General features: G+C 48.7%; 2 protein-coding genes and 1 long non-coding RNA gene across 4 annotated transcripts in view; 1 reads left to right on the top strand and 2 right to left on the bottom strand.

Moving 5' to 3' along the window:
* Positions 1–27,902, bottom strand: part of LOC125941248 (uncharacterized) — a 410,784-nt gene that overhangs the window by 306,365 nt on the left and 76,517 nt on the right. The window lies entirely within an intron of this gene.
* LOC125941557 (uncharacterized) lies at positions 280–10,599 on the bottom strand. Its single transcript, XM_049659080.1, has 6 exons — positions 10,392–10,599; positions 9,349–9,467; positions 8,842–9,032; positions 7,523–7,646; positions 6,273–6,961; positions 280–303 (listed from the first exon to the last, which is right to left on the bottom strand). Exons 1-6 carry the CDS (start codon positions 10,538–10,540, stop codon positions 280–282), a joined length of 1,296 nt encoding a protein of 431 aa, XP_049515037.1. The 5' UTR covers positions 10,541–10,599.
* LOC125941249 (uncharacterized) lies at positions 13,596–14,923 on the top strand. The gene is made up of 2 exons (XR_007464179.1): positions 13,596–13,766; positions 14,790–14,923. It is a non-coding gene; the product is annotated as an uncharacterized LOC125941249 (long non-coding RNA).

The following is a 27,902-nucleotide window of genomic DNA, read 5'->3' as shown; positions in this document are numbered from 1 at the left end:
TACTGTTTGTGATATTGAAAAGCATACATGACAGCCAACTTTGTTTATGTAGATGGAGACTCTAGAATGCCGACAAGGCGAACATATATAAACCTGCGATTCAAAATAGTAATTTCCAAAGCATGAATAACATTGCACTTATTCTAACCTGCCTTGCATTTGTTGCATGTACAGGTTTCACTACTTCATCACAGGAGTGTGAAGGTGTAGCTGCATTGCTGATGCGTCGCACTACTGCCACAGCTAAGGAGCAACTAGAGAATGTCAGCACAAGCAGTTTCAACGGCCTGCTAGCAGAACATACTGCAATGAAGAAGAGAATTCAAGAGCTCGAAGTCAGATGTAAAAGGCTGCAATCGCAAAGCTTTTCTGTGGACACAATTCATAGTACCGCATTTAAATTTTACACTGGACTTACGAGCAAAGCGCAGTTTGATGCTTTGTATGGACACCTCGAAGCGAATGCCCAGAGAATGGCGTACTGGGTTCCCCAAAAGAATGAGCAGCAACAGGAGGAGGAGGAGGAGGAGAGAAAGAGAAGGCAGGGATGTTAACCAGAAATGCGTCTGGTTGGCTACCCTACTCTGGGGGACGGGAAAGAGGGAATAGAAAGATGAGGTAGAGAGAGGAGGGGCGGAGGAAGAACACGGTGAGCTCGCGCACACTCGCGGAGGGCTTGAGCAATTCAAAGGCGTTCACATAGGCCAGTCGTCTTCAAGTAAGTCAACAGTGCCTTCACAGCTTTGTGGGCTGACGAGCGATGGGGACGGTCTTCAAGGAGCACCTGCATGGACAACGGTCGATCGTCAAGTCGTCGCAATGCGTTCGATAAAGTTTGTCTTTCCGACTGAAATCGATCGCAGTGACACAATAAATGTTCTATGTTCTCTTCGCTGCCACAGACGTCGCACGTGGCACTTTCGGTCGTTCCAATCAAAGCACAGTACGCCTTCGTGAAAGCCACTCCCAACCACAGCCGGTATAGAAGCGATGCTTCACGTCGGTGAATCCCGGGTGGAGGTCGGAGTTGGAGCGAAGGGTTCAGTTCGTGTAGCCTCGTGCGCCTTATATTTGGGGTGTTCCACTCTGTTAAAGAGAGTTTGCGTGCCAGGTGACGAAGCTGCCTTCCAGCGTCTGTCCTGGAAAGAGGAATGGGAACGCTGTGTTGTTCTTGATGTGACTCTCGGGCAGCTTTGTCAGCGAGATCGTTTCCACTGATGCCGCAATGGCCAGGTAGCCATTGGAAAATAATTTCGTGGCCTTTCTGTTTGACGTCGTGGTGAAGTTTGACAATTTCATACGTTAGTTGTTCGTGAGCTCCACGTCGGAGAACTGCCTGCATACTTTGTAAAGCCGGTCTCGAGTCCGAAAACACGGCCCATGTACCAGGACTCTCTGCGTCTATAAATTGAAGTGCACTGCGCAGAGCCGTGAGCTCTGCAGCCGTGGACGTCGTGACATGTGAGGTCTTGAATCGGATTGTTAGTCCTCTCGTCGGTATAAACACAGCACCGCCAGAACTGGTCGATGTAGTCGATCCGTCCGTATAGACGTGCACGTGACTGCTGTATCTCTCGTACAACAGGAGTAAGCTCAATTGTTTTAGTGCAGACGGTGATAAATCTGACTTTTTCTGAAGTCCTGGAATTCCAAGTCGGACTTCAGGGCGGCACAAACACCATGGAGGAGACACCAGCCTGGCCGGAGGTGCGTACCCCGATGTAATCGAGGCACGATATGCACTAACAGTTGTGCTATATGACGTGCGGGGTCTTTCCACGGTGAGTGCGGCGAGGTGGTGGCAAGGAGTCCGGGCAATGTGCCTGACATGTGCACGCATTGTCTGGACGGTGATTTGCGTTGTGATTGAATGATCTCGAGCAATGGCGATAGTTTCAGCCGTTGACGCACTGCGTGGTACTCCAAGGCATATCCTAAGAGCTTGCGCCTGAATGCTTTGAATTGTACGCAAATTAGTTTTGCAGGTGTTGGATATAACAGGTAGGCTGTACCGGAGGAACCCAACGAACAACACCCTGTATAGCTGTAACATGGGTTGTGTGGATACCCCCCAGTTCTTTCCTGCAAGGAACTTGAACAGATGACAAATAGCCATCAGGCGCTTTTTCACGTGGTTGACGTGAGGAGTCCAGGACAGATCTCTGTCAATCACAACTCCCAAGAACCTGTGACTCTTGCTGAACGATATCACTTGTCGGTTGATTGATATGCCGTATGCAGACATTGGCTTCCGCGTAAATGCCACCACTGCGCACTTTTCCCACGTCACCTCCAGTCCTTGTTTACGAAGGTAGCATGATGTCGATGAGGCCGCCTTCTGAAGCCGAGCGCGAAGCTGAAGCCGTGTCACCCCCGACGTCCAGATACAGATGTCGTCGGCGTAGGTAGAGAGTCGAACGGTGCTTGGCAGGTTCTCGATTAGTCCAATAAGGGTCAGATTAAAAAGCGTTGGGCTTAGTACTCCGCCTTGAGGGACTCCGCGGCTACTGTAATACTGGGGTGTCGGGCCATCCCCGGTGAGCACGTAGAATGATCGCATCTGTAGGTAGCTGCGAACCCAGAGGTATGTCTTGCCACCAAGTCCTATTACTTCTAGTGCTTTAAGGATGGCTTCATGGGTGACGTTGTCGTAAGCTCCTTTAACGTCTAGAAACAAGGCAGCAGACAAGCGTTTACAGGCCTTCTGGAATTCGACATACGTTACCAAATCGACAACGTTGTCTATAGACGAACGGCCGCGCCTGAATCCTGTTAACGTGTCTGGGTAAATTTCATAGTGCTCTAGGTACCACTCCAGTCGCGTTAGAACCATCCGTTCCATTACTTTGCCTACACAACTTGCAAGCGCGATCGGACGGTATGACGAAATGTCCAAAGGTGACTTGCCAGCTTTGAGGAGTGGAATCAGGCGACTTGATTTCCATTCCTGGGGAACGGTGCCTGTCTGCCACGAGTCGTTGTACAGGAGCAAGAGTGCCATTCGAGCGCGTTCACCAAGGTTACACAAAGCGCGGTATGTAATGCCATCTGGTCCTGGGGCTGAGGAACGCCTGCATAAAGCGAGCGCAGCTTCAAGTTCGTCCAGAGAAAAAGGGCACTCCATACGGGGATCACGTGAGGATGGTGAGTGGTCAGGAGTCTGCGTTCCAGTGGAACTTGCTACACCGGCAATCCTCCTACAGAAAGATTCTGCGACTTCAATCTCGCTGCATTGTAGGTAAAGGGCGAGGGAATTAAATGGGTGGCGCTGTCCAGGGGTTGCACGGAGGCCCCGAACAGTTCTCCATATAAGAGACAACGGCTTTCGCGGATCCAGAGACTCGCAGAAAGACGCCCATCGTTGTGAAGCCAGCTTATTCATTCGACGCTGTATTTTCTTCTGTGTGCGTCTGGCCAACCTCAAATCATGAATGGACTGTGTGCGCCTATATCTTCGTTCCGCACGGCGTCGAAGTGCACGAAGTTTCTCTAGCTCGATGTCGAATTCGGTGCGTTTAGAGCTTTTCAGAGTCGAATGTGTGGCAACCTGTAAGGCACCTTTTATTGCGTCCCCTAGGCTGGATGGCATCTCGCCTCGACAGCGGTCTTCCAGGATTGATTTAAATTTCGGCCAGTCGATGGATTGGACGGCACCGGAGCAGTTGGAGCTAGTCAGCCCCTCAATCGTGAGATAAGTTGGGATGTGGTCACTTCCCCGCGTTTCCAAGTCCGCGAACCATTTCACTCTTCTGTTAAAGGAGCGCGAAACAAAGCTGAGGTCAAGACAGCTACTATACGCCGTTCCTCGCAGATAGGTGGGGCTTCCGTCATTTAACAAGCAAAGTTCTTGTTCAGAAGCAATCGACACCAATCTTCTGCCCCTCGAGTTAATCTTGGAGCTCCCCCAGAGGTAATGGTGGGCATTGAAATCCCCAGTGATAACCCATGGCTGTGGAGTCGTTGTCAAAATTTCCCGTAAGCGCTCGCAGTTTAGACGACTTGATGGTGATAGGTAGGCTCCCAGAATTGTGAAGGTGACCTTGCTCTTTTTCACAGTCAAACACACGTACTGGTTTTCAGTGTCAGGTGGCACTGGATGATGAACATATGTCAAGTCACAGCGTATGAAAACAATAACCTTGCTCCATTGCCCCTGGGTGGAAGACGTAATGCACTCATACCCAACAGCAGCAACAGCAAATTGAAAAAGACAGGCAGCTTTCAAAGCGAGAAGAACTGTTCATGGTTTTGTACAGGCTACGAACGGGAGTTTGTGCAAGGGAAGTAGCCAGGTTGTTTGGCATATCACAATCTAGCCTGAGCCGCATTTTCTGTAGCTGGATTAACTTTTTAGATAAGGAGCTGTATGCCTTAACACGGATGCCATCTTTAGCTGAAGTACAACGACACATGCCAGAGGCATTTTCAGATTTTCCTAACACGAGAGTGGTTCTGGACTGCACTGAGGTCAGAATTCAGAAGTCCTCAAAGTTAAAAGCACAAAGGCAAACTTTTTCAACCTACAAGCATTTTAATACCTTCAAGGCACTTGTAGGTGTCACACCTGATGGTTATGTATGCTTTGTTCCCGAGATATGGGGCGGTCACGTTAGTGACACCGAAATAGTGGAGAGAAGTGGCCTCTTAAAACGCTTGCAACCGGGTGATGGTGTAATGGTAGACAAAGGCTTTCGCTTGGACAGCATTTTCCCCCCAACCATTCAGATCTATATCCCACCCTTCAAGAAAGGAAACCAGCTTTCTGCAAGTGATGTAATTGCTACTCGAAAGATTGCTGGAGCTAGAATACATGTTGAAAGGGTTATAAGGCGCATCAAGGAATTCCATTTTTTAGATAGGCCAGTGCCTATCAACATGTTAGACATCGCCGGCAAGATATTTAGGACCTGTGCCCTACTGTCTAATTTGCAGCCACCGATTATTGCCGTGAATGAGCAGAGTTCTAGTTGAACGCCTTGCAATATGTGAAATAAATAAACAAACAGACAGGGCCCGAATGTGGTCGCCTTGTGTGTTGCCTTACTGGACTTACTGTCGGTAATTCCCACGCATTTTCTTGCCCCAGCTTAGTGCGGAACTGAATGCTGAATACTATACTTCATTGCATATAGTATGCTGTTTCTGTCAACAGGTGCGGCTGAGAGAGACTTGTAGTGACAAATACAGCAAGTCACATTATCCACATGTAAACATTGAAATAACATCAATAAATAAAAAAACGACCACACAAAGGTACCAAGCTCATTTATTGTCTTTATTAAATGCCTGCTTTCTCATGGCTCCTGTACTATCAATTTATAACACAACAGAGCAACATTCCCATCATCAACAGAGGAGCAGGGTAAAAACTAGGAAAGCTTGACCAGCCCTCTTATGGACACAGCAGGCGAAGCATAAAACATTAAAAAAATATATTGACAAGTACAAGTGTCATGTCCAGTATACATTACACACAAGAGTAATCAATATACAGCAGGTGAAGCAACAAAAACATAGAAAATATGAAGGAGATAACACAAGAAAACATGTTGGAGCCAAATAATGAAACCGAAATTTCCTAAGAAACAGTCTTCGTCAAAAATAAGTTAGGAGCACTGTACATGAAGTTATCAAATATAGAACACACTTCATTTGACAAGGAAACAGATAGAAAATTGCACTGGAACATACAAGTTTCATATTTGTAGTCAGTCAGGCTCGAATGGTAACTGGCATGAAAATTTTCTGTAGTTTCCTTACATTCATGCTCACCAGTACTCTTTCAAGTAATTGCTCAGCAGAATGAGAATGTAGTACTGATGTGATTGTTGCATAGTTCGTGCAGTAGCGTGTACTGTCCAGTACTACAGTTTACATGTGCTGTAATCTGTAGAAGGTTGTTCAACTACCGTATTTCTTGGACTAAAAGTGCTACCCCCTACTTTTCGCAAGTTCCGAAGAGAAAATTGGTTTTTAAGACATCTATTATAACTTAGCATGATGAAACGCTATTATGCACACTGGTACACTAACTGCAAAATGCCGTACTTGCCCTCATTTCAGGGCACCAAATTTCTGTAAACATAATTTTTATAAGCCGCATACTCCAGCAGAGAAAAACATAACTCTTTTTCGGTACAGAATGCCAGCATTTATTGCACTTTATATTGAAGACCTTGTCCTCTTAACGCAGTCAAACGATGCATTATGCAGTGTTCTTTTTGTATCCAATATATTTTTTTTTCATTGTAAAGAGGGAGTCCTCTGCTTACTCTGCGAGTGAGCAGCTCTGGCACTATGCAATGTTTGAAGAAATGCAGCAACCCAGGCAGAATTTCTGTACACCAAAGAACTTCATCAAAGGGAGTCCTCTCCACATGTTTTGAGGCTGCTACACTTCCAGCATTTGTCCATACTACAAAATCACACCACTTCAAACCTGTGACACCCATCATACCTTGTATCTGATAATAATATGCATGATCTTTTTTCAATTCTATATTGTCACCAGATATTTTCAAACAGCACTTTGCAGAAGCTGCTGCTTCGACGACACCCTTGCCTTTGAAGGAGAATGGGCACTTCACCTCCAAAAGACCAGTGTCACTCCCTTCAAAGACAAGTCTGTCGGGGGAGGCAGCAATAAATGGGTGCTGGGGATGAACATGCAACCCAGTATATGCAGTAGTTAAATATCTGTCCCTGCATGCCATTATTTCTTCGTATGCTTTAACGGCATCGTCCTCGTGAATCCTGCCATAACGCATGGCTTCGGTGCTCACTTGGCGAGGATACATTACGTCCCTTACGGCACCATCAGGCTTTCTGCACCGCAGCAACTTCTTAAACACTGATGCCGTGAGCCGTCCAATACGTTCCTGATGCCACTTCTTGTTCTCTGCCTGGCCCATTGTGCTTTCTAAAATGACTGCCCTGTCGTCGAGGCTCAGGGGCTGAATTGCTGCAAAAGCATAAGACAAAAAAGTGTGACCTAACTTGAGCAAATTGGTGATTAGCTGCAGGGAAGCAAAACAACTAATGCTACTTGGTTTACACTTTCAGTCAATGCAAATATGGAAAAGGCTGCATTAAGAGAAAACACACTGACTAATCAGAACATTGGTGCATGTCTTGTTTCTTTTCATGTCTTGATCTATCATTCCACTTATGTACTTGCAATGAATGATTACCAACTAGCTCAGTTGTCAGTTAAACTCTCGTCAGTATTTTCTGTAACTTTCTAGCCTCATTGAGTTGCATCTAATCACTTAGGCAAGTGTAATATTTACAAATTGACAGTTGTGCTATTTACTTTACCATTAATACAGTAAGGGCTTATTTTTATGCAAGAGCTGTACGGCTGGTTTCACTCGGTCTGGAGTTTCAGCACGTGCTCCCTCTGCATGTTTACTTCGCAGAATTGTAGTTCCATGTATTCCGATGAAATAACACTTGCTCAATAAAACTATGTGCCTGTGTAATTCAACATTATGGTGATGAATTTCTGTGTGTTCATTCTTACCATCAAATCTCTCTTGAATAATTCTCGAGTTTGTCATGCTCAGCAAATCTTCACTGTCGGCTATATATGGCTGGTTGCAGCATCCATCATTTATTACTTTTGCAGCGATGGTCTCTGTTGTGCTCTGAAATGAACCATAGAGAGAAAATGGGTAGTTTTCAATACGACAGCACATACTGCGTGTGTGGCCATCATGATGTTTGATGAAAGAGCAAAGGAGCTAACATGGTAGTATGCATGTGTTTCTGTGGTACCAGTGTCTGCACTGTGGATTATCTGGTGGGTTAACAACGCAGTGATAAGGGCTACGACTCAGTCATATATGCTATATGCATGAGCTAGAAACTACGGCTGCCTTACGCAACATCTCACAGGAATTTGGTAAAAAGAGGCATCGTCAAGACATGTTCTACAATTACATTGGAGAAATTTCGCAATCACATTGTGGCTGATAAGCTTCAATGCACTGGTTGGTCACCTCAAAGCAGCAGGATACCTGCTTCTGTAGCAAAAGCAATGCACAGGAAAAGAACAAAAATTATAGCAGGCAAATAGAAATCAGGTGGAGAGGGAAGCTCACATACATGACCAGGTATCAGTAATACCCTCCATGCACCACGTTTTGCACTGATTAAGGAAGATGGGGCAGCATGTATGAGTACAAGTAGTTTTTCTGCTTCACACTAACTGTCCTGTCTTCATAGGTAAATCTGTCCTGTTATAAAATGCAAACACTAATGCATTGTCAGGCATTTAAACCATTACGTGAAATGCCGAAGGCAAGTAGTATACAGGATCCTTATTTCCTGTGTCAGCTGCTACAGAGGCTAGATGAGAAAGTGTTAAAGGGGGGACATGGGCAAATAACAAATTACCGCAGCGCAAGGGCAAATAATAAGCGCAATACTAAAAAAGGTTTTAAGTCATTCACAGCCATGCCCTTGTTTGACCTCTGTTTGCTGCACACCCTCGTTTGAACAAACATGATCACCGTGCATGTGAAACCATAAAAGCAGTCGAGATGGTACGAAAGGCACATCACATTTAAGCAAACCCTATATCAATTTATTGCGGAAAGAAGTGCTATTTCGAGTGCGCAGACATACAATGTCGATGAAAGCAGGTCGCTATCATTGGTATTTGCTCTGTGCCGCTGTTCTTGCTTATTTCATGGCTCTCGCTTTTCATTGTGCAATATGTATGCATTTCTGTTTTGTAATAAAAAGACTAAGTTGAAAATCAGTTTGTTGTCTGTTTTTTAGCTTCTCCTCCAAAGACACGGTGTCACATTTTTGAATGATGTTTAAGATATTACGTACTTCTTCTGCCGCCCTGGGCTTCTTTGCATAGCGGAGTAGAAGGCAGCTCGGAGATATTTCTTGCAAGTTGCTGATGAAGTTGGCAGGGTCAGCTGGCAACAGTCCAGGTGTGGGATCATAAACTCTCTTCCTGTTCCTGCTGCTCTCAAACAAAATTTCCGAAAGCGGCAAGCTTGGTTCTTGCTTTTTGGCTGAAAATACAGATTACAAGCACAAAAACAGCTTAAACACTCAAACTATCCCCAGCAACCTCTAGATTACCAACTACTGTTTGACGTAAGCAGTTAATAACCCTGCTGAAGGTATATTCGGCTAAGATATTGGCTATACCGTCATCTCTACTATAAAATAGGCAGCAACTTCACTGTGGGAAATCGGCAGACAGGGTAGATGAAGAGAGCATAACTGACTAAAAGGACTCCTATTTAAATTATTTTAGGCAGAGTTGCACACTTTGGAATACAGACAGGAGGGACGTCACTTAGCAGTATACAGCATTTTTCTTACCTTGAGGGGGCACAATCCATGCACAGGGGACATCCGTACATGTTGTGTCTTCTCCTTGTGGTGCCAGGTTGCAAGCTGTGAGCAGCAGGCCAACAACGTGCTGGCAGCTTCCACTGAGGCTGCAGGAATCATGGTAACAGTGTATATTATTAGTGCTGATCTGCAAGGCATTCAACATAGAGAAAGAGCTGGGCAACGTGCATCAGACAGCCTAGACATGCTTTTCAATAATGATTATTGGGCACAACTTTCCCCCGTTGTGATTGACTGTACTTGCTTACCACACATGCATGCAAGTATAGCCACGATAGCGTTGCGCATAAGAACTATGAGGTCTCGATAGTCTTGCATAAACCTTGCCAAACTTGACTGCAGTGAAAACAAGCTACAGGTCCTATGTAAAATGCTGCAGTAAACAGAGTGATTGAACACTGGCTTTAAAAAGTTCGTCTATAATCTCTCGTGTACCGCGCGGGTACTCGATTTTGCACAAGTGACACTGGCGACGCAAATGAGATCCTGACAGGAACGGCATGCCGCTTTACCTTGGCGCCGGCTGACCAAAAGTTGATGAATCGTACGCGACGTGCATGCCAGCAAACACTACGTAGCTGACACGGCTCTAGCCACGAGATACGCGTGCCGAACACCCCGAAGTATGTAAGTGCACAGCGATTTTTCGAAACGCGACATAGGAGAACACGGCTTGTCGGCGCTTTCTTGCGCTGCCGGTGCGCGCTGGGGACACATAGCCGAGGCATCAGGGCATACGATGAAATCAAGACCCTTTGACGTGCGTTGTGACTGCATTTGGCCCCCCAACGATCACCTGGCGTTCACCAGTGCCGCGAAAAGTGCCTGCAGCCACATGCTCCGAGTATCGCGTTCTAATCGCTGCGCACTGCCATTCAGCGAGCCCACGTACGCGCTCTAAGAACAGTAGACCTCCAAAGCTTGGCCTGGCGACGACACAAAACGGTAAAACCAGAGAGCCAGTACGTATACACATGCGAGATGTCATGATAAACAAAACTTGTACTCACCCGGCTGGGCAGAGACAGTGGCCTGCCAGTATGTCGCCCGTTCCTTTCTCTATGACCGCATGTACGATGTAGTAGCCGCCTTTCATTGACGGTAGGCATATACTTCGGAGAAGTCCATACGGGGATGTGGAACACAAGTTATTAAACATGATGTTGCGCACATAACCCTCTTCGGTGAATTTCTTCCCTTTCGCAGTTTGTCTTGCGAACCTCGATCCACATGCCGCCAAGAAAGCACTCAGCTGATTGTCGCTTGGCATCTTGATCCCGTTTGGGCTTTTCGTCCACCCGTTCGCTACGGCAAAGAAGCCGCCGGGTATGTACGTACTCCCAGGTTCCATTCCCGAACACGAACGCAGAAACTACCGATTGTAGAGCGCAGACTTACGTAAATATATGTGCCGCAACACGCGTCGTTGCCAGTCTACGCCATACTACCAGTAGCAGCGGCGGCCACCCGATGCCGTACTTATCGTTTCTTGCGGTGTCCGCGTGAGGGCGCCACACAGACATGCAAAAGGCGGATTGTCTAGAACTTTCTGGAAGACACGCGGGCACAGGGCCGCGATTTTGTAGCGAGGCATTATGAATTATTCTACTCTAGTCTTCTCATCCACCGCTCACGGCCGGCGGATCCCGTTGATAACGCGAGCGGACCGTCGCTCCGACCACTGACAAAGTACGATAAGCGCGAAAAGGCATTATTACTTTAAAGGCATCGCTACAAAATGCCGGCCCAGGGGTTAATCTAGAACCTTCGATGACTCACGTATAAAAGCCGACGCGTTTCGCCGCTGATCAGATTTTTGACGATCGCCGACTGTGTTCGCCCTATCGTTGTGCTTTGAGTGTAGCTTGCTTTTGTGGGCACAGGTTCGCCCAATAAAGAATGAGTTTCTTCATACAGTTTTAGGACTGTTTTCTTCAGCGTCACTACTACGTAACATATGGTGGAGGTGCTTTTCTGTCCATGCAGCGGACACCCCCGAAAAGCCGTGATCAAAGCCTGAACCCCGAAGAGAGTACCAACGTTGTCCCGGAGCATCGAGCTAGGCTCAGGCTACAAACCAACCCACGGAGTACGGATTTCTTCCCGAGAAGACCAGAAGTGCACGGCCACGACGACCGCATCAACCATGACAGCACCAGTGCCGCCAACACCGATCGTGTTATGGCACGTACACACTAGCGGCGGGCAAAACGCGCGCGGCGCGCCGCCGGCGGCAAAACGCAGCAGCGACAGGGCGGCCACACCAACCGGCGGCGCGCCGCTGTAGCAATCACGTGACAGACTAGACTCCTCTCCCCTTCTCGAACTATCCGGGAGCTCACGCGTGCAGATGATAGTGCGAAACGAGAAACAAGCGGTCGGGCGGGTCCGCATGGCACCTGTTTCCCGCGCACACATCACGGAAGCGGGCCGCTCTCATTGGTCTCCTTCATCCGCGGCACGCGGCAAACCGCAAGAAATCGGTCCAGGAGCGATCCCTGCCGCGGCAACAAAAACCCGTTTCGCGGCTGCTTTCGAGGCGCGCGTCTTGCCGCCGGCGGCGCGCCGCGCGCGTTTTTCCGCTAGTGTCTAGGTGGCATTACAGCACCCCGCGAGCCACCGACGTTCCGCGGATCAACATTTGAGGATCCAGAAAGCTTGCTGGAGACGTATGAAATGGTCGCTGTATTTAACAACTGGAACAGCGACGACAAGCGGCGCCACGTCTTCTCCTCATTGGAAGATGCTGCCAGGACGTGGTTCGAGAATTGTAAGTTGACCTTGACAACATGGGACCTGTTGGGCCACGGCTTCCTGCAGACCTTTACAAGCGTTGTGCGCAAGGAAAGGGCCGAAGTTCTCCTAGAAGCCCGGGTACAGCTGCCCAACGAGAAGATCACGATTTTCAGGGAGGAGATAAATCGCCTGTTCAAGCACACCGACCCCAACATGCCACAAGAGAAAAAAAGTTCGCTTCTTGATGAGGGGTGTCAAGCAAGAGCTCTTCGCGGGATTGATGCGCAACCCACCCAAGACTGTTGCTGAATTTATTTCCGAGGCCACAACCATTGAGAAGACGCTCGACATGCGGACAAGGCAATATAATCGCCGAACGCTGGCCGCCAACAACATCGACGTTCAAGCACTTGGCAGCAACGACCTGCGCGAGAATATCAGAGCGGTCCTTCGCGAGGAACTGCAGAAGTTCTTCCCCTAGTCGCAGCCTCAAGTGGCATCTATCGCCGACATCGTCAAAGAAGAAGTTCAGCGCTGATTTGGACTTCCCGATGTACAGCAGCAATCGCCGCAACCCCAGCCGGAAGCGCTGACCTACGCCGCCGTCGCCCGTCGTCAAGGCCCCCCTCCGCGCTCGCGCCAGGGTCCCGTAACGCCGCAGTTCCGACGTCCAGCACCGCCGCCGCCAGCACGCCCGTCCGTCATCCAGCGCAGCTACCCGAGAAAGACGGACATTTGGCGCGCCCCCGACCACCGCCCGCTCTGCTATCACTGCGGGGAAGCTGGTCTTGTCTACCACCGATGTCCATACCGCGAGATGGGCCTATGAGGGTTCGCCGTCAATGCGCCACGTCCACAGCTTGGCGAGAGGCCACGTGACATCGCCGACTACGTCGCCGGAGCCCAGTTCCAACCACAACGACCCTCACGCTCGCCGTCACCAGGACGCTACCTGTCACCGCAGCGCCAACCATACACTGGCCGAAGCCAGGGGCCGGTCCGTGAGCCCCTATCCGGGAAACTAAAAGCAGCAACCCATGGAGGTGCGGTTGCTGTACGACGCAATGCCGAAGATGTTCCTCCGCCATCGAAGAATATTCGCGAATCATCACGACGAGATATCAGCACGCCGCCTGGAAAGAGGCTTCATGACAACACTTCGCTGCCGAAAGAAGGCCTGCCCATAGAGAAAGAAATTCAACAAGAGGGGACACTCGGCAAAAACTGGCAACAGGAAACACGTCACCATACGTCACGCTATACTTTTGACACCGAACGTTAGCTGCCGCGAGCATCGAAAAAAAAGAAAGTGAACTTAAGTTAACAGGCATTGATTTATTTTTTTTATTTCTTTGCCGCGAAAACTAAAACGTTTTGCGTATAAATTAACTTAAGCTTTGCGACTTATTTTCCTTGCCTTACCTAGCCACAGGTCAATGACGCGCCAGATACATGCGTCATCCGCCAGACACTCCCCCGAAGCCAGCGAGGATGGCTGCGCGCGCGTATGGGTGCAAGCGCGCGGCGACCCGTCTGTCTCCTTCTTTTTTTCTTTTTTAAATGTAACCTGGTTTATTGGGCTCTCGGCGTATTCTTGCGTTCCTTCTGCACTGGGACAAGACACCACTGCACTATTGGACTACGGCATGGTGAGAAATCTTGTTTCACAGTCTACGACGCAATTAGGCTTACGGCACGGGACCGAGACTTAAGACGCAGTTAGCGAAAAACAGCTCGGCCATCCTGGAAAAGTTAATTTGAGTAAATGAATCGTGCTGAGACATGTTTCCGACGCTTCCTATGGGACTATTGTAACTTATTTCGGTTTTTGAACCACACTGGCTGCACAGGGCGCCGTGTCGCAGTTAGCGAGAACTATAACTCGGCCCTGGTGCATAGTCTAGTGCATCTTGCTATATAGGAGAAGTTTGTGCCGCTTTCTCTGACGCCAGACATTACTGAAAAGTAATTTCGTTACTTTCTGGGGTACTTTTGAGGCACGCTGGCCGCACAGCGCGCTGTGACGCAGTTAGCGATAAGCAGCTCGGCCGTGGTGATAAAGTTAGTTTGGCGTGTAATGAATCTTAGAGGGACAAGTCTGTGACGTTTCTAGTGGCTCCGCAACAACATATACCTTCTTTCGGTACTCACGCCTGTTGAAAACGCGATGGGCGATTGCCAAGAGTGATAACATGGGGTGTGCTGCTGGCGCCGGCAGAACGCGCGAACGACGAACATATCAGAAACTTGTAATTCGAAAATTACGTCTTCTAAAGGACTGAAAAAAGGCATTGCACCCACGCATTTGTCTTGAGTGCCTGTTGCGTCCGTCTCTATGTATGTAGCGTACCGTCGCGTCGCCCGAGGCCAATTTTTGGAAAGGCGAAATCGCCCGTATATTTGTGCCGCAAAAGTGCAGGAAATAATGCCCGGAAATGGGGGAACGCGTGGAAATCAGATGTTTTCATATATGTTTGGGATGAGTCGGGTATTTTCTACGCCATGCATGTAAAAGCGAATTGCTTTTGTTTGTAATGCCGCCCATTCACTGCTTTCGCACGTTTCGCCTCTACACGCAGTATTCCTATGTCTAAATACCAAAATGACTCATGCTTGTAACATGCTGTTACGTGCTTGCAAATGTAACATGCTTGTAATTTACTTTTTTTCAGCTGGTGCCGTCCGGTGGAGCTTCATACAGGAACTACTGCCTTACCTGCTGGTGTCACAACGTTGGATGAACGCACAAAAAGCGCGGAACGAGCTTTTATATAGAGCAAAATAAATATTTCCTCATTGCACAAAAGGTCTTGCGTCTACTTTGTGAAATTGCACGTGGCACAGATTTGATGGGACTTTACGAGATCGTTCGCAATCATTTTTACGAAATAATTTTTACGACCTGGGTGGAGCCACCGGATAGATTGGCGGGGCCTCCGGCCTCGCTTTAATTCTTTCTCCTCAGGACCTAAATAAAGTTCGTACTCACTCACTTACGAAATAATAAACCGATTCTGCACGAAGAGCAAAAAACAAAAAAAAAGAGGGGGGGGCACAGCCGGCGTGCTAGCTTGCGTTCAAAATACGCGCGCCCAAAACCAAAACCGGAAGTGATGTAAGTGATTGACACCGACCGCTTGGCACGCTGCAGTCAATTCGGCCGCTGGGCCTTATGGGAGTGTCCCCTCTTGTTGAATTCCTTTCTCTATGGCCTGCCGACGTGACGTAGCAGCAGCGGAGCAAGCCGACGCAGCCGTGATCCGACGCCACGACCTAACCGCAACGCCAGACGACGGTCTACCGACCTAGACGTGCTAATCGATGGTCACAACGTCACCGCTCTCGTCGACACTGGAGCCGACTATTCCGTCTTCAGTGGCCCGTTCGCCGCCAAGTTGGAGAAAGTGAAAAAAAGCCTGGCAAGGACCCGATATCCGGACAGCGGGAGGCCACCTAATAACGCCGGCAGGAATCTGCACAGCACGAGTCACGGTTAACAACCGCACTTAAGGGCCGTTCATAGCCCGACGTAACGTGAGTGCGCACGCACGCTACGTCACGTTGGCGAAAACGAACCCCTCTATAGTCGAGCGCACCGGCGCAGCCAACGTAACCGGCGGCTTCCAACGCGCCCGACGGGCCCGGCGCTGACGGTCGCATACAGCCCATACAGTAACATACGGATTACAAGAGTGGCCACTCCAGCCTAAAAGCGGCCGAGCTATACGCATCTTCATGCCGCCCGCTAGAGGGCAATACAGCACTCCCTGTCTCCAAGGGAACGCGCGTACTACTTATCTATGGTAGTAACTTTCTATAGTGCAGTATGCGTCTACTTGTCTATGTGGCTGTAGACGTAGACGTTATCAGCGGGATCAGCCGGCCGTGAGCGCTGGATGATAAGAATAAAGAATAACGCATCGCTACAAAATATCGGCCATGGTGTGATCAGGCAAGGCGACGCTGCAAAAGATGTGCGATAACGTCTGCGTGGTCTTTGCTGGGTTCGCCTGCCAGAACGTCTGTCTCCTTGGCTGCTGCTTCGTAAGAAGGCCTTCATTACGTTCTTTTTTCCCTTCATCACTTTGCAAATTGCTTATGTATTTGTCACTTCAGCCGTAAGTTGACATTTGTCGTATTGTGCTGTTCGGCGCAGAGAGCTTTTTGTGTTCTTCACTTCGCGCATGATGTTCGTGGATTGCTTCACATTATGGAAGAAACAGCAATTTGGAATGCTGCGCTGCACGTTTGCGAGCAAATCGTTTCGTGGTTCGAGAAAGTGAGTTGGCACACGACGGTATGCGTAGTCTGAATTCAATGCACGTGTGCGCAATTGTGTGAAAGAATGCAGTTATGCTTAGGATAGTTATTCGTGGCGTGTGCAGATTGCTTGAAGCCTTTGTTAGGAGCGCAATTAGAGAGAACTTGTTTATTGAGAAGAATGTTTTGTAAGCTGTGGCTACGACATATTCTGAATAAACACTCCTGCCTCAGTAGCGCATGCATGGCACCGAGGTTGCTTTTTTTAGTGGCGACAATTGCACGTGACGCTTTTCGCGAAAGGGCGTTCTGAAGTGCGTAGGTGACCATTTGTGCGAAGGCGGGAGAGAAGACATAACCAAAACTTTTTTTTCAGGTCATTCCAACCATAGTCAAGTACTACAGGAATTACTGCTTTGTTGCGAGGTGCAGTAACAACGGCAGGACAGGGAGAGAGCGTGGTTGGCTGACAACTGCAGTGAGCAGCCTTCATTCCTTGTTTGCTATGCAGCCCGAAACTACCACTTAATAAAAAATCACAGCATATCCACGAAGTGAATGATGATGATGGGCGAAGCACCGGGGATCATTCGGGTAAACCACAGCTACGGACAAGAGATAAAGAGAGCGCGCGTCGGGAACGAGAGAGAAAGAGAGCGCGCGTGGGGAACGAACGCCCTTGTGCACCGCAGCGCACCTAGCTACAGACGAGAGAGAAAAACGCCGAAGCGTTCTCCGGAAGCCGGAACCTGGCTTCCGGAACCGGAAGTGGAAAGGGAAGCGGAAGTCGGCTTCCGGTTATACTTTACATATACATATATATGTATATATGCGTATACATGGATACATAGCGGTCTCCATGCCAACCAGAGCTAAAGTCCCTAGATGTAGGAAAGAGCCGCCACTCATTGTACTCTGCCGCCGGCGCGCGACCTCCTCGCCCCTCGCGAGTCTCCTCCGCGGCAGACGGTCTTGCGCCCGTCTTTCTGCAAGGTGATTGGTCTCCCTGCCGTTGCCCTTGGAAACGAGCGGAGCTTGCGTTTTGCTTGTGTTTTGCTTTTTCGTTCGCGCCATTTTGCGCCTCAGCTCGGCAGGCTCGGCGTATAGAGATCGTCGCACGCTGTTTCGTGCACTGTCTGCTGGCGCTATGCCGTGCTGCTGCGCATATAACTGCAGCAAAAAGCGTGATGATGGCTATGCAGTTTTTACGATACCGCAAGGAAAGCGTGATGGCTTGCGCAAGAAGCAGTGGCTGCACAACATAGGCCGGAAGAACTTTGTTCCGACAAGGAACAGTGTTGTTTTCGAGGTAAGGCGCCTTGCTTATTGCTCGTATCAATGCATCCCCTAATGCTGCATTTTTTCAATTCTTCCGCCCTGGTCATTAGCGTTTTTGCTGCGGCAATTTGTACTTTGCATAAAAATGGGGTTCTCCTCAGAATGCTGAATATTCTGTGGGACTCCATCACCTCGCGCGTCGTCAACTCTTATTCAATCGAAAATGCAGCACTATAGATTCTGCTTTCCACTGAACAAATATACCCGAAGATAGAGCCTCTCGATCGCACTTTTCGTGATTGTTAGGATCCGTTGCCTGTTTTACTGAAAATCGAAATAGCAGCTTGTAGAGGAGCTATTTACAGCTTACTTCGATGTGTGTGTCAGTCACTTAAATACAATGAATGCAGGGCCCAAAAGAAATAGTGGCAAGTATACCCATGGTATTGCAGGTGATGAGCGCCAGCTAGTCCACATTTTACGGCGAGACCTTAGTTGGATATGTTTTAAGGTGAGCGTCTGAGGTACAGAAAATAACGTTACCTAATGAAGGCCAGAAGCGAGCCAAATCATGTCCAGCCGTGTATAAGAAATTATTAATAATTAGCAAAGTAAATTCATGACTGATTAACGATTGTATTAAGGTGTTTAAAGTTGATTAAGGTGGATTAAGGTTAAATAAGGAGGGCTAGGGTCGATTAAGGAGGATTAAGCTGGATTAGGGTGGTTTAGGGTGGATTAAATATAATAAGGAGGATTAGGGTGCATTAACGTCGATTAACGTGCATGAAGTAAGATTAAGATGGACTAAGGTCGATTAAATGCATTAAGGAGGATTAGGGTGGATTAAGGTTGAATAAGGTGGATTAAGGACGATTAGGGTGAATTGATGTGGATTAAGGTCTATCAAGGTGTATTAGGAGGGTTAGAGTGGGTTAAGGTCGAATAAAGTGCGTGAAGGTGGATTAGTGTGGATTGAGGTGAATTGCAGTAGATTTTACAAGACTCGCATTCGAGTCTCTTAGGCAATACCTAAGGACACCTGGTGATCTTTTTGCAGTTCTTGAATTTGCTTTGAACTGGGCTGCCATGCATGCGTGAGTAGGTGACGATTATTATTTGGTTGTCTCACGGATACAGGCAATGTGCAGGAGGTGTGCACGTGATCACGCACCCTTGCTGTTGATATGGACTTCTAGGCGGAGGCCGGGAATCTTTGCTTTAATAGCGAATGCGTTAAATCACCTTTCTTCCGGTTTGTTCTGTGGGTAAACCTTTTCCATCCATGTAACTCGAGCCGATGTCATTGTGTCAATGCGCTTTGATTGCGAAGTTGAGCAATAAATAATGATTATGGTTATGATGTAGCAACGCAGAGAATATTATGTAGGCAATAATGGTTATCACTGCAGTGTATTAGGAACTTGTACTTATCTAAAGGTCGTTTTATTCATCCTGCCTGAGTGATTAACTGTTCGATAAATGTTGTAGCTACATGTCACTGAAGACCAATTGGAGCTGCGCATACTACAAGAACTTAAAAAAGAAGCTGAAGCCCAACGCAGTTCCAGCCATTTTTTCCACCGACCTGTCGTGAAGCACAGAGAGCCCCCTCGACAGCGGCATGAACCTCGAATTGACAGTAGAAAGTGATTGCTGCTGCTTGCTCCTTGTCCCACCTCTAATAATTTCAGGAATGTGGATCTCGGTCGCTTAACGACGCAGCCAACGACACTATGATCCTTTATGCAGAGCCTGTCGCCACCGCATGCTTGCCCGCAATCTACAATAAGTCCCCCCCCCCCGCTAATCAAAATCACAACTTTAACTATCCTACTACATAATTTAACGGTGTGTTGGTGTGAACTATCAAAATACCTTTTCCAGATGCGTTTCTTTTGATTAAATATGGAATGCCTTCTCCCATAGGCATACCGAGTATTTTTTAAGCTTCATTGACACCGACGCCTAAAGAATAATCTGTAAATACCTTTCCTCAGAGTCTGTTATTGTGGGTGATCAGTGGCTGCCGGCACCGCTTCACCACACTGAAATTGCGCAACCGTCCTATTCAATGCAGAAACCACAGCGCAAAAGCTACTTTGACATTGAGACAAACACATGGACGGACGATGCTCTCGCCAGTAAATCATTATAAGAAGGCGCACTGAATATAATACCTGTGGTGCACATGCGCGCACATACAATAAAAAAAGGCCAAACATAGAGCAATCTGCCGCAAGCAATACTAGATAAGATGCAAAAAGTAAAGCAGGATTTCATGTGGCAGAAAAAATAACTGGAGTATAGAACTCGCCTCAAAGCTCCTTTTACATAAGGCTTTAAGATGAAACCAACCGCCTCATTAACGTTGCCTTCAGCATTCTCCATGTTCTTCTTCTTTCTGAGGTTTTACGTGCCAAAACCAGTTCTGATTATGAGGCACGCCGTAGTGGAGGGCTCCGGGTTAATTTTGACCACCTGGGGTTCTTTAACGTGCGCTGCAACGCAAGCACACGGGCGTTTTTTGCATTTCGCCTCCATCGAACTGCGGCAGCCGCGGCCGGGATTCGATCCCGCGACCTCGTGCTCAGCAGCGCAACGCCTTAGCTGACTGAGCCACCCCGGCGGGTCATACTCCATGTTGTTATCATCATTTTTCAAAATATTCTACGCCACTGGGGCGCGCAATTGGCCCAATCTAATGCGCCTCCATCGAATTCTGCGGCCCGTCCGCGGGAGCCCAAGCGCAATAGCGTGCCGTGCGCAGCGCGCGCAGCCGGCGGGCGAGGAAAATTGAGGAGGAAAGCGCGCGCGCGGAGGAGAGTGTCGCTACTTTCAAGATCAAGGGGCTTTAACCAGAGCTACGGACTTACGCCATCTAGTGAACACTTCATAAAACTACAGGTGGCTACATACTACATCGGAGGAAGGACAGACCCACGCCCTAAGGAGCTTTGCCCCTAAAAAGGTTAGGCTTCAAAGGAAAAGCGTTGTTTGCCTCTTTAATCCTAATGCTGTCTTCTGCAGTTTTACTGTTCTGTGGGGTTTTTCATAATATCGCCTGTTTATTCCTTTTGTGAAATTTATTCTCAACATATGGCACCTGTATTGGAATGTCTTGCACTTTGCAGTGCAACCATCTTTCGGTGCTTGCGTTCACCGAACGTTGCGAAAGAAAAACTCTGCATGTGCTTACTGAGAATGACTGAAAAATAAAGTTTCGTCTCTTTCAACACTTGTCATGTTTATTTAAAGTGCCTGCATAAACACACAGTGGCATCGTGTGCTTGCTGCTCTGGCGGTACAGCTTACACGAAGCTACTCGATGCATGCAAGCAACGCGTTAAAAAAATCGAAATATAGCCTCCGGGACGAGCACTCCCACGGAAGAAATCTTGTAGGCCGTGTAATTTTTCTAATCACCAGAAGATAGCCTTCGAGATTGGTTTTCCTGCGGTCCCAATCTCTGAGTCTGCGTAGATTCCACACACCCGCTAGGTGCGCTGCGAACCAAAATCGGCCGCAGGGATCTATGGAAGTGTCCTCTCTTATCCTTGTATGTTACTCTATGGCGCAACTGGCGTAGCGTGGCTGGCCGCGAACGACGCTGGCCCGCGCGCGAATAACGTCGGACTATAAACGGGCCTTTACCCAGCGAGCTTCGTAATTCTGCAGCAATGCTCCAGGGATGTTATCCTAGGCATGGACTTTCTAAACCAACACGGTGCAGTCATCGACTTAAGGTCCAAGTCGATAACGCTTTCAACGCACAAAGCGGTACCACCGGATACAAACATCAGTTACCATGCCTTATATGTGCTTGAAGAACAAGTCACAGTTCCGCCTCGCTCCAGCGTAATTATTTCCGTCGGTACCGAAGTGCCTGCAGACATGGAGGGCATCGTCGAGGGCGATCATCACTTTCTGCTCGACCGTGAAATTTGCGTCGCTAGAGGTACAGCTCAGCTACGTGAAGGGAAAGCAAGAGTGGTGCTCACGAACTTCAGCCACGAATACAAGGACATTAACAAAGGCACCACGGTCGCCTACATCGACGAAATAGTACAAGCCGGCAGTGCTTTCGCCTTCACGGATTCCAGGGCACCGGCAACGACGACTGTAGTACCTGAACCAGCTTTTCACGTCAATCAGAACCTTCCCATGCATAAGAAAGAACAGCTAAAAGCCCTGCTCCTGCGATACAAGGACTGCTTCTCGTCGTCATCAAAAATTCGACAAACCCCTGTCGCCAAGCACCGCATCATAACCGACGAATATGCTCGCTTACTCCGTCAGAGCCCGTACCGAGTCTCGGCGCGTGAACGCGAGGCCATAAGGCAACAAGTCGACGAAATGCTACGCGACGACATCATCCAGCCGTCCAAGTGTCCGTGGTCGTCCCCCGTGGTGTTAGTGAAGAAGAAGAATGGTACCCTACTTTTCTGCGTTGATTACGGTCGCCTCAACAAAATCACGAAGAAGGACGTATACCGTCTCCCGCGGATTGACGATGCCTTGGATCGACTCTACAACGCAAAGTATTTTTCGTCGGTGGACCTCAAAACCGGCTACTGGCCAATCGAAGTCGACAAGAGGGACCGTAAGAAGACTGCCTTTATAACACCAGACGGACTGTTCGAGTTCAAGGTCATGCCGTTTGGTCTTTGCTCGGCACCTGCCACTTTCCAACGCGTCATGGACACAGTACATGCAGGCTTGAAGTGGCAGACTTGCCTCGTCTATTTGGGCGAAATCGTTATGTTTGCCTCAAGCTTCGAGGAACACCTCCGGCGCCTTGAAACAGTTCTTCGAGCAATCAAGACCTCCGGACTCACGTTGAAGCCAGAACAGTGCCGCTTCGCATACGAGGTGCTCTTGTTCTTGGGCCACGTCATAAACAAGTCTGGAGTGTGCCCTGACCCACAGAAAACGGCGGCCATCACTGACTTTCCTCCGCCCGCCGACAAGAAGGCAGTGCGTAGATTTCTTGGACTGTGCGCCTACTACAGGCGCTTCGTCGAAGACTTTTCACGGATTACCGAGCCGCTGACGTACCTCATGAAGGCCGACGTCGAGTTCAAGTGGGAGGCGCCGCAATTCGAAGCACTTGAAGAACTGAAGCGACGCCTGCAATCACCGCCAATACTTGCGCATTTTGACGAAAACACCGATACCGAAGTCAACACCGACGCAAGCAGCGTAGGACTCGGCGCCGTGCTTGTGCAGAGGACTACTGACGGAGTAGAAAGGGTTGTAAGTTACGCTAGCGGGTCGCTATCGAAGGCGAAAGCAAATTATTCCACAACAGAAAAGGCGTTCCTAGCCATCATCTGGGCTGCATCAAAGTTTCGCCCCTACATCTATGGCAGGCCCTTCAAAGTTGTGAGCGACCACCTCGCCTTCAGTTGGCTAGCTAACTTGAAGGATCCCTCAGGTCGTCTCGCACGATGGAGTCTGAGACTTCAAGCATTCGACATCACCGTCATTTACAAGTCCGGGCAAAAGCACTCAGACGCCGACTGCTTGTCTCGCGCCCCCGTCGAACCGGCGCCACAGGACGACCAGGATGACGATACTTTCTTGGGACCCATCAGTGCCGACGAATTCGCCAAAAAACAACGAGCCGACCCGGAACTAAGAAGCCTTGTAGACTACCTGGAAGGCAAGACCGTCATTGTGCCCAAGGTGTTCCGGCGATGATTGGCGTCGTTTTTCTTGCACAACGACATTATTTTAAAGACGAACTTCTCGCCTCTTCGAGCCAACTACCTCCTCGTGGTACCCTCAGCATTGCGTCCAGAGGTTTTGCAAGCTCTCCACGACGACCCAACGCCTGGACACCTCGGTTTTTCCCGCACGCTCGCGAGGATACAAGAAAAATACTACTGGCCTCGCCTCTCTGCCGACGTCGCCCATTACGTAAGGACATGCCGAGACTGTCAGCGACGGAAAACACCGCCGACAAGGCCAACCGGACTTCTACAGCCGATCGAACCACCTCGCCGACCGTTCCAGCATATCGGAGTGGACTTATTGGGGCCTTTTCCGACGTCGACGTCCTAGAACAAATCGATCGTCGTAGCTACGGACTACCTCACCCGCTACGCCGAAACAAGTCTTGCCCAAAGGCAGTGCCGCCGAGGTAGCCCAATTCTTCGTTGAGTACATCCTCCTGCGTCACGGTGCTCCAGAAGTCCTCATCACCGACAGAGGCACAGCCTTTACGGTAGAACTAACTCAAGCCATCCTACTATACAGCCAGACAAGCCATCGCCGGACCACCACCTACCACCCGCAGACGAATGGCCTCACCCAGCGCCTAAATAAGACCATCGCTGACATGCTGGCAATGTACGTCGACGTCGAACACAAGACGTGGGATGCCATCCTTCCATACGTGACCTTCGCATACAACACGGCCGCGCACGAAACGACGCACATGGCGCCGTTCCACCTGGTCTACGGTAGGAACCCGGAAACGACGCTTGACGCCATGCTACCGGACGTCACTGACGAAGAAAATCTCGACGTTGCTACCTATTTGCAGCGTGCCGAAGAAGGTCGACAGCTCGCCTGCCTGTGCATCAAGAACCAGCAGGGGACCGACAGCCGACACTACAATCTTCGACGCCGCTGCGTCGAGTACCAGCCCGGCGACCGTGTTTGGGTCTCGACTCCGATACGCCGACGAGGACTTAGCGAGAAACTGTTACGTTGCTATTTCGGACCATATAAGATCATCCGACGTATCGGCGCACTGGACTATGAGGTCGTGCCAGACGGCATTTCGCAATCAGAGCGGCGCCGCGCACGACCTGAAGTCATCCACGTGGTGCGTCTTAAGCCTTTCTACGCCCGCTGACGAACTTATAGTCGGGTACAACTTAAGAAGACAGGAAAGGCCCCGCCCAGATGACCGAAGCGCAGCAGCCGATTTCCTCCGCGACTAAAGAAATAGTCCCGCTGACGCGACTCGCCCCGGCTTGAAGCGCGGGCTGCCATGTTCTCCGTCGGCGGGGACACCGACCGTCCGGCTCATGACGCAAGTCTTTAGTGCGCGCCTATTGGTGGAGGCTCGTATGCATCCGCCTTTGAGGGGGCAAATGCCGCTGCCTTCTAAAGTTGTACCCGACTATAGGTACTTTGTTACTTTGTAATCTTTTTTTTTTCTTTATTACGCGTGGTTTTGTTTTCGCTTTCACATTTGCTTGCAGCCTCGGGACGATTCTTTTTAAGGGGAGGGTATTGACACGTATACATGTTTATATTTAACCGGTGGCCGCTTTCCATCGGCTAACAAATGTTAAACGTTATCGCTCGGCGTAGGACGCGCCTGTATCGGAAGTTTCTAGAACGTTATCGATGCTTCTTTCCGTTGCCTGTTTTCACCGACGCTTATGTTATCTGATTGTATGAGGGACGCGAATTGTCAAGAACTTTCTGGAAGACACGCGGGCACGAGGGTATAATCTAGAAGTTTCGATGACTCACGTATAAAAGCCGACGCATTTCGCTGCTGATCAGATTTTCGACGATCGCCGACTGTGTTCGCAGCTGTCGTTGTGCTTTGAGTGTAGCTTGCTTTTGTGGGCACAAGTTCGCCCAATAAAGAATCAGTTTCGTCATACACAGTTTTACGACTGTTTTCTTCAGCGTCACTACTACGTGACAATACGATAAATGATCACGAGAACAACATCTTTGTATTAGCACCCTGCATAGAAATTTCGTACATGGAGCAATAGATGACGATTTCGAGGAGCTGCTGAAGGAGATATATAAAAATAACCGAGTAGAAAATGTATGCCGATGCCGGATATGCAATCAAGTGGTGTAAATGCACCAAGGATTGATGCAAGGATGTTCTCTGTCCACTTTGTTGTCCCTGCTTTATTTCAGGGCATAAAGCATGAACAGTGAATTAGGGTTTGATATATCTTACATTGGTAATGGGCAAAGGGTGCAACAGAAGGGCCCTGAACTGAAGTATGCGGGTGACATAGTGCGACCAGCAGACAATGCAAGAGATTTACAAAGACTGGATACGATGTGTAGCTACACAGCGACAAATTTCAGCGTTACGTTTAGCACAGGAAAATCAGAAAACATTATATTTAATGAATAGAGGAGCAATTACATGGTATCAATTAATGAGCAAGTCCTACCGATAGTCAAGCAATTTAAATACCTCGGTGTATACATAAACAAAGGCAACACGTATTCAAGCACCACCCATAAAATCTGAAAATAAAGTGTCAGCAGATGTAGCAACAATGAATTATGGATCACTTTTAGATTACTATAGATATGAAGTTGTGCGTGCAATCTGGAAAGGAGTAAGGGTGCCAGCGCTAACGTTCGAAAACGCCGATGCGCAGGAATCGCTCTTCAATTGCATTGCCGAAAAGGACGTGTCATTCCTCTCACGGCTTCTCAAAGGCCGGCTGCCAGCTGAAATCAACACATATAACCAGGCTCTCCTGGAGTGACACACAGCCACGCAGCGACGCTCCAGCACGGCCTACTGCTTATGTACCGATCCGCGGATCAGCAGGGCTTCACTTGGGAGCAGCAGCAGGAATGCGACGCAACCGTGCAAATGTGCAAATGTAAATGTAAATCGCCTTTGTGCAGGAATCCCTCTTACACTGTCTAAGTTATCACAGACTCCCAAGGGACGCCTGCCAGCTCTAATCAACATAACGGCCACGCCCCGGGATTGATACGCAGCCACGCAGCGACTTTCGACAAAGCAGTACTGTTTAAATACTGGTCGGCCGATCAGTGGGGATCACTTGGCAGCAGCAGCAGCAAAGCGATGCAACCATCTAAATGTTGTTCTCGTCGTTGTGCGGGAATCCCTCTTACATTGCCGGAAGGAACGTGTCTTAGCTATCACGACTTCCCAAAGACCGGCTACCAGCTGAAATCAACATAACGGCAGCACCACCCGGAGTGATATGCAGCGACGCAGCGACTTCCCGCATGGGAGTACTGCTTACATATTAGACTGCCAATCATCGAGATTTCACTTAGCACCCGCATAAGCCAAGCGACGCAACTATCTAAAATACTTCTCGCCGTTGTGTAGGAACCCCTGTTGACTTACATTGCCGGAAACAACGTGTCATCCCTCTCACGGATTACTAAAGCTCGGCTGCCACCTGAAATCAACATAATGGCCATGCCTACCTAGAGTGATACGCAGCAATCCAGCGACGCTTCCACAGGGCCTGCTGCTTAAGTACTGGGGTGCTATGCAGCAGGCGCCGAGTTTCTCGTTCGCACGAGTTTTACCCGAGTTTGCTCGATGGCAGTCAGTGAAGGTAGATAGCAAGGAACGTGCAATAACATCAGGCACAAAGAAATGTCGAGATAAAACCGCGTGTGACAACATGAGCGCACCCTGTGCGGCACAGTGATTCCGCGCTTCAAGCAGAGAGGACTGCGCAACAAAACGCGCCAGCCCCGCGTATTGTTATCAACGTATTATCGTCATTTAGCAATACCGTCACTGTCCCGCTGTCTATCTGCACGCTTGCCGTGAGTCGCTTGCCACGCCTTTCTCGCGCGCGTCAAGGGCGTGTCTCCTCTTTCGGGCATTATCTTTCTATCCTCCGTCGAATGCGAACAGGGCACATGCGGTGCATTCTTCCACCTACACTTTCCCTCAATCGAATACTTTGAAATACAAAAAATAAAATAAAAAAAACATTTTATTTCTTAAAGTATCCGTTTTTCGTTTTGATCGCTATAAATTTGTGATGACAAAAGGACACCGAGTGAATTATAAAATTTTGCACTTTTTTGCCGCGAATGGCGACAGTGAGGCGAAAGTTTACAAGCGGATACATTCTAGAGGGTCGCACGCACTAGGGAGTTCATACGGTGAGCAGTCACCAGGGGCGCTGTTATGATATTCTTGATCACCAAGGATTGAAGCAAGGATGCCCTCTGTCACCATTGTTGTTCACGCTTTACGTCAAGGGCATAGAAAGACGACTGGAAAACAGCGAATTAGGTTTTGATTTATCCTACATGCGTAATGGACAAATGGTGCAACAGAAGGTCCCTGGATTGATGTACGCAGACGACATTGTGCTACTAGCGGACAATAAAAAAGATTTACAGATACTTGCGAATATCTGTGGGAACGCAGCGACAAATCTAGGCCTTAAGTTTAGCACAGAGAAATCAGGGATTATGATCTTTAATGAACACACGAGTAACTTCGTGGTGTCAAT

Source organism: Dermacentor silvarum, chromosome 11, assembly GCF_013339745.2.
Source record: "Dermacentor silvarum isolate Dsil-2018 chromosome 11, BIME_Dsil_1.4, whole genome shotgun sequence".
NCBI lineage: Eukaryota > Metazoa > Arthropoda > Arachnida > Ixodida > Ixodidae > Dermacentor > Dermacentor silvarum.
This window is presented reverse-complemented; position numbering and strand designations above follow the sequence as displayed.

Excerpts from the sequence above, each read along its gene's own strand:
- LOC125941557 (XM_049659080.1), bottom strand. The coding sequence starts at position 10,540 with ATGTTTAATAACTTGTGTTCCACATCCCCGTATGGACTTCTCCGAAGT. Across the intron at positions 9,033-9,348 it reads ATGGATTGTGCCCCCTCAAG|CCAAAAAGCAAGAACCAAGC; the intron begins GTAAGAAAAATG and ends CTGTATTTTCAG. Across the intron at positions 6,962-7,522 it reads TATTCAAGAGAGATTTGATG|CAATTCAGCCCCTGAGCCTC; the intron begins GTAAGAATGAAC and ends ATGCTTTTGCAG.